This window comes from Saccopteryx bilineata, chromosome 10 (assembly GCF_036850765.1).
Source record: "Saccopteryx bilineata isolate mSacBil1 chromosome 10, mSacBil1_pri_phased_curated, whole genome shotgun sequence".
Taxonomy (NCBI): Eukaryota; Metazoa; Chordata; class Mammalia; order Chiroptera; family Emballonuridae; genus Saccopteryx; species Saccopteryx bilineata.
Window position 1 is genome coordinate 2,825,960 of NC_089499.1, and position 20,047 is coordinate 2,846,006.

General features: G+C 50.5%; 1 protein-coding gene across 6 annotated transcripts in view; it reads left to right on the top strand.

Annotated features, from left to right (window-relative positions):
• CNTN4 (contactin 4) overlaps positions 1 to 20,047 on the top strand; it is a 765,413-nt gene that overhangs the window by 465,786 nt on the left and 279,580 nt on the right. For all 6 annotated transcript variants that reach the window (XM_066245034.1, XM_066245033.1, XM_066245036.1 and 3 more), the window contains one exon: positions 7,554 to 7,729. In XM_066245034.1, coding sequence (XP_066101131.1) covers positions 7,554 to 7,729 — 176 coding nt within the window. The remainder of the gene's footprint in view (positions 1 to 7,553; positions 7,730 to 20,047) is intronic.

The following is a 20,047-nucleotide window of genomic DNA, read 5'->3' on the forward strand; positions in this document are numbered from 1 at the left end:
GGAGCGTTTAAAGAGAAGGCAAAGAAGGTTCCTAAACTAACAACATGTCTGGCTATAGGAAGTAAATTAAAAATTTTCAGGTAGCACAAGTAAAGATAAAGCATAATTTGGAATCATCATAGCAAAGCAGTAGAACTCCAAGTCAAAGACATGATCATAACAATAGCCAAAGCTGTCACACAGATAACCCATCAAAGAGACAGCAGTGACACCAGCCGCTGACTGGTCGGGAGCAACAGAAAAGCAAGACAGAAAACAGCATCTTCAATGTGCAGAGAGAAACAAACAGTCAGGTTTCTTTATATCAGAAATACGTTTTAAAAGGAGAACAAAATAAATACATTTCTTAATCAGACGCTACAGTTGGACTCCACAGACTCTCCCTAAAGAGAATTATAAAAACAAAACAAAACTGCCTGACCAGGCGGTGGCGCAGTGGATAGAATGTCGGACTGGGATGCTGAGGACCCAGGTTCGAGACCCCGAGGTCGCCAGCTTGAGAGTGGGCTCATCTGGTTTGAGCAAAAGCTCACCAGCTTGGACCCAAGGTCACTGGCTTGAGCAAGGGGTTACTCGGTCTGCTGAAGCCCTGCAGTCAAGGCACATATGAGAAAGCAACCAATGAACAACTGAGGTGTTGCAATGAAAAACTGATGATTGATGCTTCTCATCTCTCTCCATTCCTGTTTGCCTGCCCTATCTATCCCTCTCTCTGACTTTCTCTCTATCTCTGTAAAAAAAAAGAAAAAAAAAAAGAAACCAAAAACAAAACTATACTTTAACCAGAATAAAAAATGACCCCAGGTACAAGATAAAAAATAGTAAGTAACGCAAGTGGTCAAGGGGACTATTTTCACATAAAAATTAACTGCACTCAATGATAAGAATAATAAAAATGATACTGTCTTGCAAAGATAAAAATAACTTCAAGTAATATAAATAATATGGAAGAAGATAGACTGCACAATGGATTGTCCACATGGTTAAAAAAACAAACATGAAATTCAGTTGGACCCCTGCTTCCCAAAGGTCAAGTCCAAGAGATGAAAAGACCGAGAAATCTAACAACACCTTTAGAAGAAAACAGACCTACGTATTTATCATTATAGAAGGAAGAAAAGATACCTCAAGCACAACAGAAAACATCGCACTTCATTAATTAAGAACTTTTGTTTGACGGGATTTACCGCGATGAGTAGAATCGCAAGCTTTCAATGGGGATAAATATATATATATATATTTAATCCTACTGTTGGCAAAGGATTAATATCCAAGGAGTTGAAAGAATCCCCACAAATCTCACGTTAAAAAAAAATAACCCAGTAGAGCATGACTAGAAGACTTGATGAAGTACGTCTAAGACAAGGGGCATGAAATATCCCCTTAAATGTGTACAAATACGACCAGGGCCATTGGTGATGGGAATATCCAGAGTAAGACGGAAATGAAAACACGCTCCTTCAGACCTCCCAGACCGGCAGACACCGAGAAGACTGAGGTCACTGGAAACAAGCAATGTGAACAGAGACTGCACGTCCACACCAGGTGGCCCGAGGCAGTGGCGGAAACGGGCCCGTCCCAGGGGCCACAGGACGGCTCACAGGAACGGGACCTTGAGGGACAGAGCGAGTCACCACAGGAGAACACAGACTCGACGACTCCATGGTCACAGAGCTCGGAAGCGGGTCCCGTGGAGCAGCCGTCACGGGATGCGGAGGCCTCTTGACAACGTCCTCACGACCATCAAGGGAATAAAAAACCCAAAATGACGTTGTAACGCACCATCCAGAGGGGAGGGATTCCAACCAAAAACGGAAATAGAAGACTTCCTATGGAATACTACTCAGCCATAAGAAATGATGACATTGGGTCATTTACAACAACATGGATGGACCTTGATAACATTATACGGAGTGAAATAAGTAAATCAGAAAAAAAAAAAAAAACTAAGAACTATATGATTCCATACATAGATGGGACATAAAAATGAGACTCAGAGACATGGATAAGAGTGTGGTGGTAACCAGAAGGGGGGGGAATGGGAGGGGAGGAAGGAGAGGGAGGGGGTGGGGGGAGAGGAGGGGCACAAAGAAAACCAGATAGAAGGTGACGGAAGACAATTTGACTTTGGGTGAGGGATATGCAACATAATCAAATGTCAGAATAATCTGGAGATGTTTTCTCTGAACATGTGTACCCTGATTTATCAATGTCACCCCATTAAAATTAAGAAAGGAAAAAAAAGCAAAAGAAAAAAAAGACTTCGCAAGTCACGCTCGCTCTTTTCTTAGACGCCAATCTTTATCGTCTTGTGACTTACAAATATCTTCTGCATCTTGGCAGGCCTCTGTGTAAATTTAATGATTAGGAACCTCAAGCTAAGAATCAGTGGATAATAGTCTTCCCAAGCAGAAGGTCATGGAACACACACCACAGCTGAAGGGAGGAGGAGGCGGGGAGGGGGGCTCACACAAGTGGGGGTCACCCTGAGCTCGGTAGGGTTCAAGGGGCCAGAGGGCAACACACACACACACACTCACACACACACGCGCGCGTTAAAGGATGGGATGTGAGCACAGTGGGAATTATTTTACAATTTCATCTCCTGGCACATTCAGTCGCTCATCAAACACACCGGCCTTCACCAGCCTGCCTACCCTGTGTTTTCAGACTGTGACTTCCAGGATGCAGGGACTTGGCTCAGGAATGACCCGGGCAGCTTGGCTGTGAAGTGGGGAGAAGATCAGGGTTCTGGAGAGTGGGTCGTGCAGGAAAGGGGGGGTGAGCCACCCCGGGAAGCAGCTGCAGGGTCCCAGGACCACGTGAGGCTTGCGTGATATATTGGGTGGGGGGAGGGGGGAGGCTGTCTGGAGGTGTGTCTGATTGAGGGCTATCCCGGGAATGTCCAGGGTGCCCACGTTCTAGGCCATCCTGGAGGAAAAGGCCACTTCCAGGTGAAGATGGACACCGTCCGCGAAAGCCTCGCGGGAAGGGCGCTATCTAATCAGATCCGGACGGCCAGCATGATCTTGTGTCACATTGGATGAGGAAAGAAAGTGTATTCCAGAAAGGAGGAACCAGAAACAAGAACAACAACAACCCAGCAGCTCCCTGCGGGCTGTGCCGTTAGGGTGATGTATACATTGTCCTGCCAACCAGGACACTTTGAGAGCGAAAGGCCTCTGTCCACAGTCCCCCTAGGACGGGAGGGGCGAACCCAGCACCATTCCGGGCAGACGGCCCAAGCGGGGATCTCCCCCCGTGACAGGATGACTTCAGGGCTCAAACACTGTAGAATGCTTGATACTGTAACAACAACAACAATAATGATAAACGTGAGAGGCTCCACGGCTTCCTCCACGCACGCATGACCAGCTCCACAGCTTCCTCCACGCACGCATGACCAGCTCCACGGCTTCCTCCACGCACGCACGACCAGCTCCACAGCTTCCTCCACGCACGCACAACCAGCTCCACGGCTTCCTCCACGCACGCACGACCAGCTCCACGGCCAGTGTCGAGCGCGGAGCCCAGTGTGAGTTCACGTGTCAGCCCAGTGTGAGTTCACGTGTCAGCGCGGAGCCCAGTGTGAGTTCACGTGTCCAGCGCGGAGCCCAGTGTGAGTTCACGTGTCAGTGTGGAGCCCAGTGTGAGTTCACGCGTCAGCCCAGTGTGAGTTCACGTGTCAGCGCGGAGCCCAGTGTGAGTTCACGTGTCAGCGCGGTGCCCAGTGTGAGTTCACGTGTCAGCCCAGTGTGAGTTCACGTGTCAGCGTGGAGCCCAGTGTGAGTTCACGTGTCCAGCGCGGAGCCCAATGTGAGTTCACGTGTCAGCCCAGTGTGAGTTCACGTGTCCAGTGCGGAGCCCAGTGTGAGTTCACGTGTCAGCCCAGTGTGAGTTCACGTGTCAGCCCAGTGTGAGTTCACGTGTCAGCGCGGAGCCCAGTGTGAGTTCACGTGTCAGCCCAGTGTGAGTTCACGCGTCAGCGCGGAGCCCAGTGTGAGTTCACGTGTCAGCGTGGAGCCCAGTGTGAGTTCACGTGTCAGCCCAGTGTGAGTTCACGTGTCCAGCGCGGAGCCCAGTGTGAGTTCACGTGTCAGCCGTCAATGGAGACACGTGTTCGCAGCAGAGCTTGTGGAGCTGCTGCCGTGTTTCTCCCTAAACCCCTGTGACCTTTAATTAGCATGACTTTTGTGACACCGTGTTTCAAGAGTCAGGGGGCGTGCTGTGTTATTTAAAACCAGCCAGAGAACAGAAAGCGGTTATGTTTCTGAGGGTTGCCGGGAGACTGCTGAGGAGGAGACCTCCTGTCAGAGGCACCGGCCCTGGGGGCCTGCACCCCGTTTCCCTCTGAACCTTTGCAGTTTCTCTGTCAGGTGACAGCCCACTGGTCCCTGGAGCTAAGAACCCTCCCTCTGGTGAAAGGACGGAGCCGGGTGGGGAGCGTGGAGAGACCAGGGGTTCTCAAACAGCCCTGGCAGCTGACAGTGTGTCCGTGTGCAGGCTGAGGTGGAGGTGCAGACACAGCAGGAGAAGCCCCAGGGGGGGCGAGCTCAGTGTGGGGGGGGGCCTGGGACGCCCCTCTGCCCTGCCCTCCACGCCCCCTCTGCCCCCCCTCTGCCCTGCCCTCCGCGCCCCCTCTGCCCTGCCCTCCACGCCCCCTATGCCCCCCCTCTGCCCTGCCCTCCGCGCCCCCTCTGCCCTGCCCTCCGCGCCACCTCTGCCCCCCCTCTGCCCTGCCCTCCGCGCCCCCTCTGCCCTGCCCTCCGCGCAGCCCGCCCTCTCAATTGGCCCCGGCCCCTCAACTTGGCAAAGGTGGGCTCAGACCCAGGAAGCCTGAAGACATGTTGACTCGTGGCAACTTCCCTTGTGGGAAGACGGTCCCCTTGGGACAGGTGACGTCCCTCTTGGCAGGCCCTCCGCGTCCCTTTCCAGACAGAAGCGGGGGCCCCCAGGCTCGGCTGGAGCACCGCTGCTGGGCGGTGTGCGCTCCACTTAGTGGGCAGACAGTAGTCACAGCCTCCACACCAGAGAGCTCCTGCCCCGCTTCCCTGCGGAGTTGAAACTGGGGACAAAGAGGGTTTCTCAGCAAGGACTCCCCCAGATGGCTCCCCGGCCAGGTCACAAGGATCTCCCTGCCCGGCGTCCGTCTCGGTGCTGGCTGCATCGGGCTGCGCACAGACTCCGCGTCTGGAGAGAAATGCCGCCTTCGTTCCCCCGCGGTTCAGAAATCAGCGCCTGAGAGCCACCCACATGTCCCGCCCTTGGGGAAGAACCTCCTGTGTTCCAATCGGGTATCGTCTCTGTGTTACCAGCTCTTCACAGGCTCCTCGGACCCTGGAAATACATCGGGAGATTCTCAGCGGTGGTGCAGGATTGGAACGAGAGAAGGGGTGCCACGCCGGGCTCATCCCAGGGGCCGCCCTGCAGAGCCAGAGCACGAGTGGGTCTTTGTCTCGGCAACCCAGCCCCGCTCCACAGCCGGCACCCGCTTCTCCAAGTCCCTCTTCCCTCCGCTCTCTGGATGTAAAGGCAGGCCACTGGGGAGACGAAGGGACTCCGTGGCAGGGCGCTGTGATCGAGGGGACAGGCGTGGGGACCCCCAGAGGTGCTCTCGTTATCCCCAAAGCCGCGCTCCTTTAAAAAGGCTCGCATGGCCTCTCCGCTCCCGAATCCCGCACTCGGCTTGCAGATCACATTAGTTTGCAATTTCCTCTTGGAGTTCTTAGATTTGTCATATTAAATTGCTCAACTATCATTTGAAGTGAGAGTTATGGCTGAGACGTGATCAGTTGACTCAAAAAAAAAAATTGTCGAAGGCAGGCAGGCAGGCAGCTCCGGAGATTCATGTGCGCGGAGAGCTGGGAGAATATCATCCGGCTGTTCTCTTTTTATTGCGTATTGCATTTCCTGCCGGTGTCAGAACACGGGGAGAATTATACCCCCAAGCCCGAGACCGATGCCAGCGTCTAAAGCCCAGCTTCTTGCACGCGGGCACGGAGAGGGCGGGGTCCCGTTGCGTGCCCTGGGCACCAGCCGCTCCACCCCCTCAGGCTTCTAACATCTGACATTTCAAAGACATGGACCGCACACACACGCTCGGCTGTGCTGCGCTGGGCACCGTGCTTCTGACCTGGGGCGTGATCAGAACAGGAGCACCCAGCGAGGCAGGGAACACCCCGAGTCCAGCTCCACAGCGTTCTCGGTGGCTGACGGGCAGATGCGGAAGCTAGCCAGGCAGACCGTCTCCTGTGCAGGTGGACAGGCGGCTGGGCATCCAGCGGAAAGGAGGAGGATTCTGTAGGAGATTGCGGAGGGGGGGGATTGATTGATTTGGACAAGGAATAGGGAAGCGAGACTATTCTTTTTTTGGAAGGGGTGACCTTGAAGTGTGTGAGATCATAACAGAAAGGGAGGCTCCTTTAAACATCTGCTTGTGTTGATGCCAGATATCCAAAAATCTTGAAAGTGACTGTCCTCATGTACATCCGTGTCTGCACTCTGGCCAAGGACCCCAGAGTGGGAACGTCTCCCGCTCGCTGACTGCTGGGTGGCACCTTCTGGTCGCCCTGTGTGAGTGCTACTGGGACACTGTCGATGTAGCAGAAGCTCCAACTACGCCCTTCTTGTCACCAGGTTGCATATTCCCTGTAGGATTTGAGAGGGAGGAGGAAACCAATCAGAAGTTAGTTACTGAATTGTATCAGCTCAAAAGTTTCTTAGTATCCAGATGACTGACAGGTTACAATAAGCTCTCCTGCTGTTTCCACGGCCGAGTCCCACTGGAAGGAGTTTCGTGAGCCAAACACAATAGTCAGACACACGGACAATCCAAGAGAACACAACACTGAGAAGGACAAAGCTCTCGTCGCTGCCTGCTGGAGCGATCGGCGGTTCCTGAGCTGACTGGCGGGGGGACGTTGTCAGGGCAGCGGCTGAGCACAGCCGCACTGCCGTCCCTGGGGAGGGACCGTGGGGTCCCTAAGACAGCTCGGCAAGTCCCTGGGCTATCGCGGTCGTCCACGTCAGTCACGTTAAGGAACCAAATCAAAGAGACACTGCTGCAATTTCTTCCACTGCTCAGCAATCTAATGGAAATCTGCAGTGCGTTCTATAGTCTGTGGAGACCTGCTTCAAGGATAACTGCAAACCAGAAAAGAGACTTTGAATCAAGGTGCTCTATCTATGGGGAGGCAGCTGTACAAGGTGCTATGGGAAAATTAAAAACAAAAACAAAACAAAACAAAAAACCACCATGAAGTGTCTATCGCATCATAGGTAGTTAAAAAAAAAAAGTGTTAACATTTTAATACCATTGTTTTAATACCTGTTAAAGGACAGGCTCTCTCTAGAGGCATTTAAGTTGTCACTATGGCTGGGTGGAGCATGTCTAATTTCATTTTCTACTGTGGTAAAATAATAATAATAATAATAATAATAATAAAAGGACATGATGATTTTGCATGTTATTTCTACTTTTGTATATATTTTGGACGATGCAGAAATATCGATTAATATTGCAAGGCTTTATCTCCTGGCGTTTTTTATTGTAGGTGGAAGCTAAATGGAACCGATGTTGACATAGGTATGGATTTCCGCTACAGTGTTGTTGAAGGCAGCTTGTTGATCAATAACCCCAATAAAACCCAGGATGCTGGAACGTACCAGTGCGTGGCAACAAACTCCTTTGGCACAGTGGTTAGCCGAGAAGCAAAGCTTCAGTTTGCTTGTAAGTAGTAATTGTATCATGCTGCAAATGTTACTTTTTTTTTTGCATGTTTGTAACAAAGTGCCAATAAGCCTTCAAAAACAGTCTCTTTTCACCCAGCGCACATTTTAATTTGTTATATGATTGCCTTTACCCTTTTCTTCGTGTTTTGGAAATAATCTTGTTTGTGGGATACATTGTAAACCTGCTTGAGAAGACAGTTGCATCTGCTTTTATGACAATGGAGGTTGTTTTTATACAGTAGTTTGATGATGCGGTGGTCTGTACACATAACTTCACACGCTGTTCAATGCACACACATAAATTTATATACACAAAGATTACACACTCACACTCTAAAAGAGTGTGTATAAGTAAGCAAATGAGTGGCCATTAACTTCATGCTGTATATGAGAAGTGTTTAGCCATAAAGGTCAACTAGGGTAAAAAAAAAAAAAAAAAAAAAAAAAAAACCTTGGTAGTTTATTAATTCTATAAATCTCTAATTTTTTTCTTATTATAAAAACTAGGAAAAATTTTAAAAAGAACTACGATAATAGAAAGTTAAAACAATTAAAGTTACCCTTTGTATGATACCTTTTACATGTCTAGCCCAGAGCACTTATAAAACAAGGTGTCGTCTCTTCAGACCCCCCCCCAGCTAATAATAGTTCACGAGGACGTCTCAGAAAGCAGTGTGGATGTAGCAGGTGGCAAGTGAGGACAGTCGGGAAGGGCAGTGGGCACAGAGGCCAGTGGAGGGTTGGTTAGTGGCCGGCTACATTTCCAAGGGTTTATGTATTTGCATACAATTATAACATTTCCTTGTGCAAAACCCTTCCTCACACAGCAGTGCCTTCATGCCAAAGGTTTGATAATGACAAAATCCCTTAGCGGTAACAGCGTAGAATATTCTCATTAACAAAATCCTCCCCGGGAACTCACCATCAAAAGTCTCTAATATCCAGCGTTTAATCTATTAACCGCTACTTGGCAGCATTTGTATTACAGCTGAGACGTGAATGATCTAAGTCCTGGGCATCCGGAGGGTTCCGGGATCCGTGTGTTGGGGGAGTGTCTTCCAGATGCTGTGCGGCGTGGGGAGTTATGGGAGGATGTATGTCCGTCCACGCGAGAGCCCGCGGGTTTATTTCTGCTGGTTTTTAACACAAGTCTCACCGCTGTCATCACGTGTTAGGAATGACAGATGAACTTTGTCGGGTGCATCTGGGAAAAATAATCATGGAATCATCAACACAGAAGAGTAGGGGTGATGTCTGTATGCAGTTACTCTTGTAATTCTTTGACTTTTGAATTTCATGGTGTAGGAAGTTTTTCAAGACTGCCACAATTGCCTGACCAGGTGGAGGCACAGTGGATAGAGCATCGACCTGGGGGGTGCTGAGGATCCCGGTTTGAAACCCTGAGGTCACCGGTTTGAGTAGAGACTCATCTGTCTTGAGCGCGGGCTCACCAGCCTGAATGTGGGGTCTCCGGCTTGAGGGTGGGATTACAGACGTGACCCCACGGTCACTGTCTTGAGCCCAAAGGTCGCTGGCTGAAATCCCAAGGTCGTTGGCTTGAGTCCAAGGTCGTTGGCTTGAGCAAGGGTTCGCTGGCTCAGCTGAAGCCCCCCAATCAAGGCCCATAGGAGAAAGCAGTCAGGGAACAACTAAGGTGCCGCAACCATGAGTTGAAGCTTCTCATCTCTCTCCCTTCCTGTCTCTCGCTAAAAGAAATAAAATTAAAAACAAAAAACAAAAAACACGTAACACTAACTACAACCAAGAGATGTATATAACATGACCAACTCGCTGTTTTTGTAACTTACGACATTTAAAAAGCAAATCGCCCACGCTGAAGACGGTCCTTGTGTAAAAGTCCGGGCGTCTCTGCTCCCAAATTATCTGAAAGACTCTCCTACTCAAGGACAGTCATTTAAATACAATTGTGCAGCCGCAGTGAACGTGTCCCCCTCACTTTGTGGGTGAGCCGGCCTGAGGACTAGGGTCTGGCACCCCCCCTTGCTGCAATGTGGCCGTCCTGCCTCTCCCCCCCCCCACCCCGCCCAGAACCCTGGGCCGATAACCATTCAGCTTGAAAAATCCCCAAAACAAGACCGCTCAGCCGGTCATCACAAAGCATCCGGGCCCGTCACCGATGGCTCTGGTTGTTCCGAAACACAAAACAAAGCCCACCTCCCTGCCGTAAAACTGAGCTGAATGTGTGCGTGATCGCCATGTCCACTCCCGGGGCCTCCTGGACAGTTCTGGTCCGGCTCTTAAATCCGTGAAAATACAATCACGGCCCCTCCTCCCATCTTTCTTTTCTCTCCCGGCTACTTAATTCACCCTCCTCTTCCACACAACGTGCTCGGAGCTGGTCACCGTGACCACACGGAAATGCACGCGGTTCCACGTGTGCGCTTTGACCGTGCAGAGGACCTCGGGGACCGTAGTGTCCCCAGGATGGGGACTTCGGTTTCAGAAAGGCATCCAACAGCCGACCATTACTGACACTTCTCTTAAAGGGCCGGTCTCACAGGCCAACCTTATTTCGAACATACCGTTCTGTAAAATCCGCGGATTGATTTTTCATCATGCCTCTTAATCCTCGAGCCTACCCAATCGTAATATTACCCTAAATTCAGAGTATTCTATTTACCCCAGATGAGTTCACCTTCTGAATAGTGACCCTTTTGTTCCATCCAAGTGGAAATGGTGTTCAATCTCTCTCTCTCTCTCTCTCTCTCTCTTTTTTTTTTTTGTATCTGACGTATATTGATTATCTTCCTTCAGTGTCAGCGGAAAATTTGATAAGCATGTGTCCATTCGGATCATTGATACACTATGTTGACCAGGATGGGGCGGCCTGCCTGTCAGGAATGTCCCCTAAGGTGAAATTGAACTTTGCAGTCAATACCGTCTGCAGGCGCTTATTATGTTCGCTACAGACGGACCCGGACGTGCTACAGTCGAACCCCCGTTTCTCCTTCTTGCACTTAAAGCCAGGAGCCTCTGCGGCGTGTGCCTCACGGAGGTCAGATCGCCCTGCGTCTGCCTCACCCTCCCCGACCGGGTCCCAGTGCCTCTCCGCTCGGGATTCCCCGCCCATTCATCACACCACAGCCTGAGTCAGCTCCCCAAACCTGTCAATGAGATATGACTCCGCGTGCCTGCTTTTTCATGCCTTCGACTGCACTTAGAATAAATCTCAGGTTCATTACCAGGGTCTCATTCTAATTCCTCAGAGAGAAGGCAAGCCACCTTCTGCATCTGGGTCTTAACAGGTTGCTTGCTTCTGCCTGAGATTTTTTTTTTTTTTTCTGGTGACAGACAGAGGAAGAGAGACAGAGAGAGGGACAGACAGACAGGAAGGGAGAGAGATGGAAAGCATCAATTATTCATTGTGGCACCTTGGTTGTTTGTTGATTGCTTTCTCATATGTGCCTTGATGGGGGGTGGGGCTACAGCAGAGAAGTGACCCCTTTACTCAAGCCAGTGACCTTGGGCTTTAAGCCAGCGACCTTTGGGCTCAAGCCAGTGACCATGGGATCATGTCTATGATCCCACGCTCAAGCCAGCAACCTCGTGCTCAAGCCAGGAACATCGGGGTCTCGAACCTGGGTCCTCCGCATCCCAGTCCGACGCTCTATCCACTGTGTCACCGCCTGGTCAGGGCTGAGATGCTTTTGTCCTGATCCGTCACCGGGCTCCCGTCTGTGACCCTGACTTTTCAGTTTAGGTTGGACCTTGGAAAGCATTTTCCTATCAACCGCGGTTACGAAGAGGCAGTTGTGTCATCCCCCCTCCGCTGCACAAAACTTCCCCCAGTCTCCACGTCTGTCTGCAGAGCAGCACCCTCTGTTCAACTCATTCGTGCTTCATACAACCTGGAGTGATTCTATGCTTCTTACTTCTTTCTCAGGACTTGACTCCCATGAGAGTTTGTGTTCTAAGACCTGAGAGTTCCCTGCCCGTCCGCATGTCACCAGAGCCTAGGACACTTAACATGTGTGAATGAAGGAATCCCTTAATGAACTGCCTACCCAGTAAAGTTAGTCTGGGGACGATGCAGTTGTGCAAAACCACACACCCTTTCTATTCTGGTCACTGTCCTGGATTTAACCTCTTGATTGACTCTCTCCAGTTTTTTTTTTTTATATATTAATTTTAATGCAGTGACATTGATAAATCAGGGTACATATGTTCAGAGAAAACATCTCCAGACTATTTTGACATTTGATTATGTTGCATACCCCTCACCCAAAGTCAAATTGTCTTCCGTCACCTTCAATCCGGTTGTCTTTGTGCCCCTCCCCTCCCCACACCCTTTCCCTCACCTTTCTCCTCCCCCCTCCCCCCGCCCCGGTTACCATCACATTCTTGTCCATGTCTCTGAGTCTCATTTTTATGTCCCATCTATGTATGGAATCATATAGTTCTTAGTTTTTTCTGATTTACTTATTTCACCCCGTATAATGTGATCAAGGTCCATCCATGTTATTGTCAATGATTTGATGTCATCATTTCTTAAGGCTGAGTATTTTTAGACTTTTTTTTTTCCTATCCTTTTCCTATTAAAAAGAAAACCAACAGTGATGCCTGAATTTGAAAGTCAGTTTTCAGTGGTTGGGGAAAAAAAACATAACAACACACTTTTCCTTTGTGATGTGAAGTGATGCGAGAGGCTGGCACCTTCTGAATGACCCTGAGCCCTGGCCCTTGCCCCGAGCATTTTCACCATCACTGAGAACACGGGGCGTCGCCTCTGACCACACACACGTACGGAGCTGTGCTCGCGCCCGAGGACATTTCTGCATTGTGACCCTGTGATTTTATGGCGGAAGCAGACCTCACAGGTTTCTCGACCCGTCTCTCTGTAAAAAACGCGGTTGGAGGTTGGCGGTAACCGCCGTGATTTTTGTCCCTGGTACTGTCCACGAGTAACGGTCGCGGACAGCCAGCCTCAGCCCCAAGTTCACGGCCGCCAGGCTGGCCTCTGCTTCCGGCCCCCCCTTATCTAGAAGCAGGACGTTCCTTCTTCTGTACCTAACAGGTCACAGTTTCCAAATCGCACATTTCAATTGCTTTGTATCATTGTATCCGCCGGACAGTCTTGTCTGTTTGAGACATGTTCATTCTTATGGGTTCTTTTTTTAATTTATTATTATTAAATAGTTTCCATGCTGCTTGTTGTAGGCAGAACTTGGCGATCTCTTGTATTTTATAACCTTTGGGGGAAAAAAATATATGAATTCGTATTAGCAAAAAATTCTCTTCACGGTGATGGTGCCTTTGGGTGGAGAGCCTACCCCTCCCCCGCCAGTGTTTTTTCATTCAAAGTCTTTGTGCCAGAAATCCTTCCCAGATTAAACCATCAGAGCATGATGTAAGTCATTCTTGATGCGCTGCGGGCATCTGCATGAGCGGACGTTATTGTCATATTCATTTGGAGCACATTTCATTTCCCGGTCCCTCTGCAGATGAAAGCCGTCAGCGGTCACTTCTCTGCCTGTCACTCAGCCTGTTTCTAAGAGCAGGCCACCAATAGCCCCCCCACCCCCGTCTACTGCTGTGTCACCCGGGGCTAGAGCACTTGATTAATGAATTTGCCAGAGTTGACGCAGCGCCTGGCCCTTCATAAACTTGCAAGAATCGGTAGTTGTTGAATAAATGAAGACGTAATAAGATTCGGATGTTGCGGTCATCCTCCGGCCATGTTTTGGGCCCGCGTTGAAGCGCAGCGGTCAGGGACCTCGCCGCGGTCCTGGGAGGGGGGCGGTGCTTGGAGGTGGGTGCAGATGTCTCCCCCTGGAGGGCGTGGGGAGGCCAGCTGCCTCCCGGGTCCCATAATGGAGTGTGTCTGTCGCTGCAGGAGGCCTTAGCCTGATACCAAAGGAAGTTCACGGGTGGATGGCTCCCCACATGGGCTCCAGGCTCATGGGCTCCGGAAAGCTTGGCCTGAGAGCGCCCAGGGCTCCAGAACAGGAGTCAGGGCTGGCTGTCGCCCCCCCCCCCACACACACACACACCCCGCCCTGGCTGTCCCTCACATACACACACACACACACACACACACACCCCACCCTGGCTGTCACACACACACACACACACACACACCACCCTGGCTGTCACACACACACACACACACACCCCCCACCCTGGCTGTCACACACACACACACACACACACACCCCACCCTGGCTGTCACACACACACACACACACACACACCCCACCCTGGCTGTCTCACACACACACACACACACACACACACACACCCCGCCCCATGCACCCCAGGGGTACAGCCCTTTGATTCTTACCTAAGCAACGGGACCAGGAGGAGAGGGAGCTGCCCGTCGTTAATTCCACAGCTCAGCGGCGGGGGTGCTTCCAGAGGCAGTGTCCGCACAGAAGGGCCTGCTGTGGCCTCTGCCCCCTGCCGGCCGCCCACGTCCCCACCAGCATCCCCGTCCGTCCGTCCGTGGGAGCTCATCACCACTGCGGTCCTGTGCCCTGTCCCTCATCCTCAGCCGGGCGGGGCTTCTCTCGGGCAGGAAGACCTGACCTGAGTGTTTCTAAGTAAACGGCAGTGCATACTCACATACTCACAAGATCTCCCATCAGTATCTAAAGAGAACATGAGGACTTGGGCTTGAGGAACTGAGCGGTTGTCTCACCTGCGTTTCCAACGGGGGAGGTGGCCCTTTGCCCGTTTCACCGTGGGCCCCACGGGGGTGGGGGGTGGGGTTCTCTCAAGCTGGGCCTCTCCATGGGCCCTGGGGGCGGCCATGCCCCCCTGTCCGGGTGGTAGGGAAACCGAATTACAGATCAGATGCCAAATCCCGGGGCCGTTCCTGTCACGAAGAAGTTGCGTGGGAACAGTGTCTCTGCTCCCCTTTCCCTCTCCTCTCTGCCCCTGGCTGCCCCTCCCTTTCCCGTCTTCGTAGAGAAAGAGTAAGAGCAGCAACGTTTACTAAGAGCTCAGGCCTGACCTGTGGTGGTGCAGTGGATAAAGCGTTGACCTGGAAACACTGAGGTCACCAGTTCGAGGCCCTGGACCTGCCTGGTCAAGGCACATATGGGAGTTGATGCTTTCTGCTCCTCCCTCCTTCTCTCCCTCCCCCCCTCCTCTCTGCCCCTGGCTGCCCCTCCCTTTCCCGTCTTCGTAGAGAAAGAGTAAGAGCAGCAACGTTTATTAAGAGCTCAGGATAGTGGCGGAGTGCACACGCCTGGACCCTGTGACCTTGGACGAGGTCCTTCTCTCTGCCTCCGTGTCTTCATCCGTAACATGGGCCGAATACCTCCGTTTTCTTTTTGTGTGTGTGTGCGAGGATCCGATACATTGATAATAATAATAAACCCGCCTACATCATTGCCTGGCGCACGTTGAGGGTTTTAAAGATGGTAGCCATGCATCACCCTTTCTGGTGTGATGTTAGTGCTCTGTGTCAGACATTAGCACGTGGGAAGCATCATGCTGCTTACATAACCCAGGGAAGTGCTGGTATTCACTTTATAGGTGAAGAATGTGAGGGTTAGAGAAAGGAGGAACCTTTCACCCAGGGGGCAGGGGGCAGAGTTAGCCCACCTAAGCCTGGACAGATGCCCACGTAATAGCATAGGACAGGCATGACCCTCTCCCTCCTCCCCGGACACCTAAACCTACACCTTCCTGATGGAAGTTGATGTTCAAACCATAGGTTTGCGTGGCTGATAAAATTCTGTTTTTGCAGATGCCAAAGTGGATGTTTAATGTGTTCGCCGCCTTTGATACAGTGTATCCATCATCCGTACATTATTTTGTTTTTAATTTTTTTTAAGGCGTAGCTTCCTTGACGCTGTCACCGCGTTGATGTACTGCGAACATCTAAAAGCACCGTGTTTGCACGCTGCGACGATGCAGCGCTTCGTGGCTCTGATTTTAACATCATTGGTTTCAGGTTCCATCCTGAGAATAATTAATAACAATATTTCTGCTCCAGAAGTGCATCTTCAGGTTCCCAGTGCCTCGCAGGCAGGTGGTCAAACATCCTGAACACAGGTGCTTTATGGTAAATAACCTGTGGGTTAGTTAACGGGGCCTCCCCAAGCAGAGAATGACATATGATTATAAGTTTTCCGACGCCCCCATCATTCCTCCCTCCCCCCCCCGACACGTGGAAAAAGGGGGTACTTTATATGCACGTCACCGTGAAGAGCTTCCAGGGGAACAGTCCAAATAACTCTAGGTCTTAGCCCGTCACACTGATTACCCCACAAGCGTTGTCTGGGGGGGTCTTCCTCCTGGGAGGTCTTCTCAAGTCCGGATCTTCAAAACAAAAGATGTCTGTGTGCTTTTCATCATCTCAGATCACGGGTGACTGTGATTTCTAGATAAGTTCTTACAGATGGATTGTGGCAAATTAAGTCATTTAACAAAACCAGGGGTCCCGGCTGCTAGGGAGACTGGAACTGTCTTGGCCACGGGCAGGGTGTGTTCTGAGGGATGTTGTCACTTGTGCTTGTGTCTGCGGGTCCCACGCCTGGGGCGGGAAGAGGGACCGGATCAAACGGGCGCGCCGGGCGTACCCTGCGTCCCTAGCTCCCCCTGAGGCTGTGTCCGGAGAAAGGGACAGAGGAGAGAAAGGATGAGAAAAAGAGGAGGAAGGATGGAGAGGGGTGAAGAGGGAGGGGATCCTTCGGGACAAAAGGTGTCCCTTTGGGCCTCCCTGTGACCTGCAGCCGCGTGTTGGTAAGGAAGAGGTATCTCAGCGAACCACTCCATCCTGAGCTGAGTTTCGGAGAACGTTGCTTAGTGACGTGGCAGCCAACCGTCCTTGTCATGGTGAGACTTGATCTCTTTGATAAAGTTGATAAAGAATGGCAGCTGATTGGATAAGAGTCGCAGAACGAGGTCCTTCTTCTGGCTCCTGCCTCGAGCCTCATCCGAGTCCTGAACTCGGCCACCCTCTCCGATGGACAGACGGATGGTCGTGGCGGTCCCGGTGGGCAGAGGTGGTGACGGAGGAATCAGAGACGAGAACTGCGTGTTCCGTCGGGAAGGTTGCACTGCGCCCGACTGGGATCTCTTGGCAGCCTGCTTCTGGATCCTTGCTCGTTGCTCTGTTCCCAGTAAACTTCCAATCTTCATTGCTTTTAATATCCAATAATGAGTTTATTTTTCATCACCAAGGCATGAAAATCGCAGTCAATCCGAATAATAGCCGGGCTGTTGATCGATGGCCAAGCCCATGTCTAGCTTGACTGGTATTTAATTAGGAACCCTGAGTCCACGGGCGGCAGACTTTTGTTTCTGAGTGATCAAATGTTGATAGATGACTGGGTAAATAATCTGTGACGATTTAGATCAATTAGAACTTAATCAGCGAAGGAACGTTTGCATGGCAACGCCGAAAACATTTTTCAATGGGAGGCTTTCATCTTCGGTGAGAAAGAGTCAATTTTCCAGTTGTGAGTAGTTAGAAGCATCCAAACCATACATTGCTGGATTTCTGAAGTAATGCTCTTGACAGGGAATTCCTGCTGCGTCCCAGAGGGCGAGAAAGACAGACGTGTCCGTTGGCGTTCACGGAACATTGTGTGACGTGAACCTGGAGATGGTGTACGGCCGTGCTGTCGGTTCTCAGGGATGTGGGGTAATTTTGGAACTTGGTATAACGAATAACTGGAATTCACCGGGGTGCAACATCTTTCTGTTTTTATCTTGTTCTGGTTCCTTCCACAAAACCTATCAATGTACAGATGATAGTTAATTGTAGCTATTACTTTATTAGGCAGGCATATCTCCTTCCATTGATCCCGTAGTCCAATTTGATGTCTGTTACTCATGGACAAAGACAAGTTTGTGACTTAAATAAATGAAGTAAAGAGAGGTGGGCTTTTTTTGGTGTTTTTATTTAGAAAATTAAATATAACAGGGTGATATTGATCAACAAGAGCACACAGGTTTCAGGTAATTGTTTCTTTAGCATTTGAACTGTTGACTATGTTGTGTACCCATCACCCAGAGTCAAATCATTTTCCGTCACCGTATCTTTGCCCCTCTTTACTCCCTTCCCCCCACCCCCTTTCAAACACCCCTTCCTCCTGGTAAGAGGAACATCCTGACAATTCACTACGTCAGAAAATTGGCAACCAAGACCAGAAGGGGTCCAGACGGGTCGATGGCAACCAAGACCAGAAGGGGTCCAGACGGGTCGATGATCAGACAGGGTTTTAAAAACAATCACGGAAGTGGCCCTGGCCGATTGGCTCAGTGGTAGAGCGTCGGCCTGGCGTGCAGAGGTCCCGGGTTCAATTCCTGGCCAGGGCACACAGGAGAAGCGCCCATCTGCTTCTCCACCCCTCCCCTTCTCCTTCCTCTCTGTCTCTCTCTTCCCCTCCTGCAGTGAGGCTCCATTGAAGCAAAGATGGCCCAGGCGCTGGGGATGGCTCCTTGGCCTCTGCCCCAGGTGCCAGAGTGGCTCTGGTCGCAACAGAGCGACGCCCCGGAGGGGCAGAGCATCGCCCCCTGGTGGGCAGAGCGTAGCCCCTGGTGGGCGTGCCGGGTGGATCCTGGTCGGGCGCATGCGGGAGTCTGTCTGACTGTCTCTCCCCATTTCCAGCTTCAGAAAATAAATAAATAAATAAATAAATAAATAAATAAATAAATACAATCACGGAAGTTAAAAACAAGGAACACTTTGTATTTTAATAAAAAATAAAATAAAATGACTAAACATATTATCCCTTTTTCTCGCTGTTTTAAATAGTCAATCAATAAATATTGAAAATAATTTTGATTTCTTTTCGAGTTTAATGTTTAGACACTGACGATCGAGTCTTACCATCACTGAGCTCTTAAGTTTGACTAAAGTCTGGCCAACAATTAGTTATGTGTTGCCCTTGGATTGAAAGGGGGGAGCGGTTTCCAAATGAAACATCAACATGTTGAGATCACTCCAATCATGTCATTATTCATTCTGTTGTTTTTTATTTTTTCTTTTCCAAGTGAGAGGAGGGGAAGTGATAGAGAGACAGACTCCCACATGCAACCCAACCGAGATCTACCTGGAGACCCCCATCTGGGGCCGATGTTCTGCCCATCTGGGGCCATGCTTGCAACCAAGCTATTTTTAGTGCCTGAGGCAGAGGCTCCACAGAGCCATCCTCAGTGCCCAATGCTGATGCCCTCAAACCAATTGAGCCATGACTGCAGGAGGGGAAGAGAGAGAGAAAGAGAGAAGGGGGAGGGTAGAGAAACAGATGACTACTTCTCCTGTGTGCCCTGACCAGGAATCAAATCCAGGACATCCACACTCCGGGCCAACGCTCTACCGCTGAGTCAACCAACCAAATCTACTCATTCTTTTTCAAAGGGTTTTATTTGAGAGGTTATGATGTTGTTAACAGACATGTATTCAATTAGGGTTCGACATTCAAAATCTAGTAGATCACCAAAAGATATTGTACCCACCTGGGCCTGTGAAGTGACCTTATTTCGGAATAGAGTCTTATTCGATTCAGATTTTAGACTAAGGACCTCTAGATGGGATGATCCAGGCTTAGGCAGTTGGACCCTAACTACAGAGGCAACAGTTCTTGTAAGAGGCAGAGAAGGGGATGCATAGACGAGAAGGCATTGTGACCAGGGCCCGCCAAGGACTGCCACCCACCTCCAGATGTGAGGAGGGACAGGAAGGGTTCTCCCCGGAGCCCGGGCAGCCCAGAGTCCCGGATTTCTGGCTTTCAGAATGAGAACGAATCAATTTCTGTGCTTTTTGAAAATATTCATTGGGTAACATTGGCTCACCCGATCGTATAGCTTCCAAGTGTACATGTCTACGACACGTGACCCCTTCATTGCACCGTGTGCCCACCACCCAAAGTCAGATCATGTCCCACTGCATCTGTCTGGCCCCCTTCACCCTCAGCACCCCCACCCCTCCCCTCTGGTAACCGCCACGCTGTGGCCCGTGTCTGCGAGTTCCAGTTTTATATCCCACAGATGGCATCATATGGTTCTTAGCTCTTACGACTGCCTTATCTGGCTCAGCGTAATACTCTCAGGGTCCATCTGTGTTGTTGCAAATGGCAGAATTTCATCTTTTCTTGTGGCTGAGTAGAATTTCATCGCATACATGTACCACCTCTTCTTTATCCAGTCCTCTATTGAAGAACACTGTGGTTGTCTTCACTCCCTGCCCTTCATCAATAATGCTGCTGCCATGACCGTGGGGGAGGGGGGGTGCACGGTTTCCATTCCTGTAAGCCACCCAGGGGGTGGCGCCTTGTTGACCGCTGCCCGAGACCACTGGTCGTCCAACACGAGCAGTTTCTTTCCTTTTCTCCCCTGA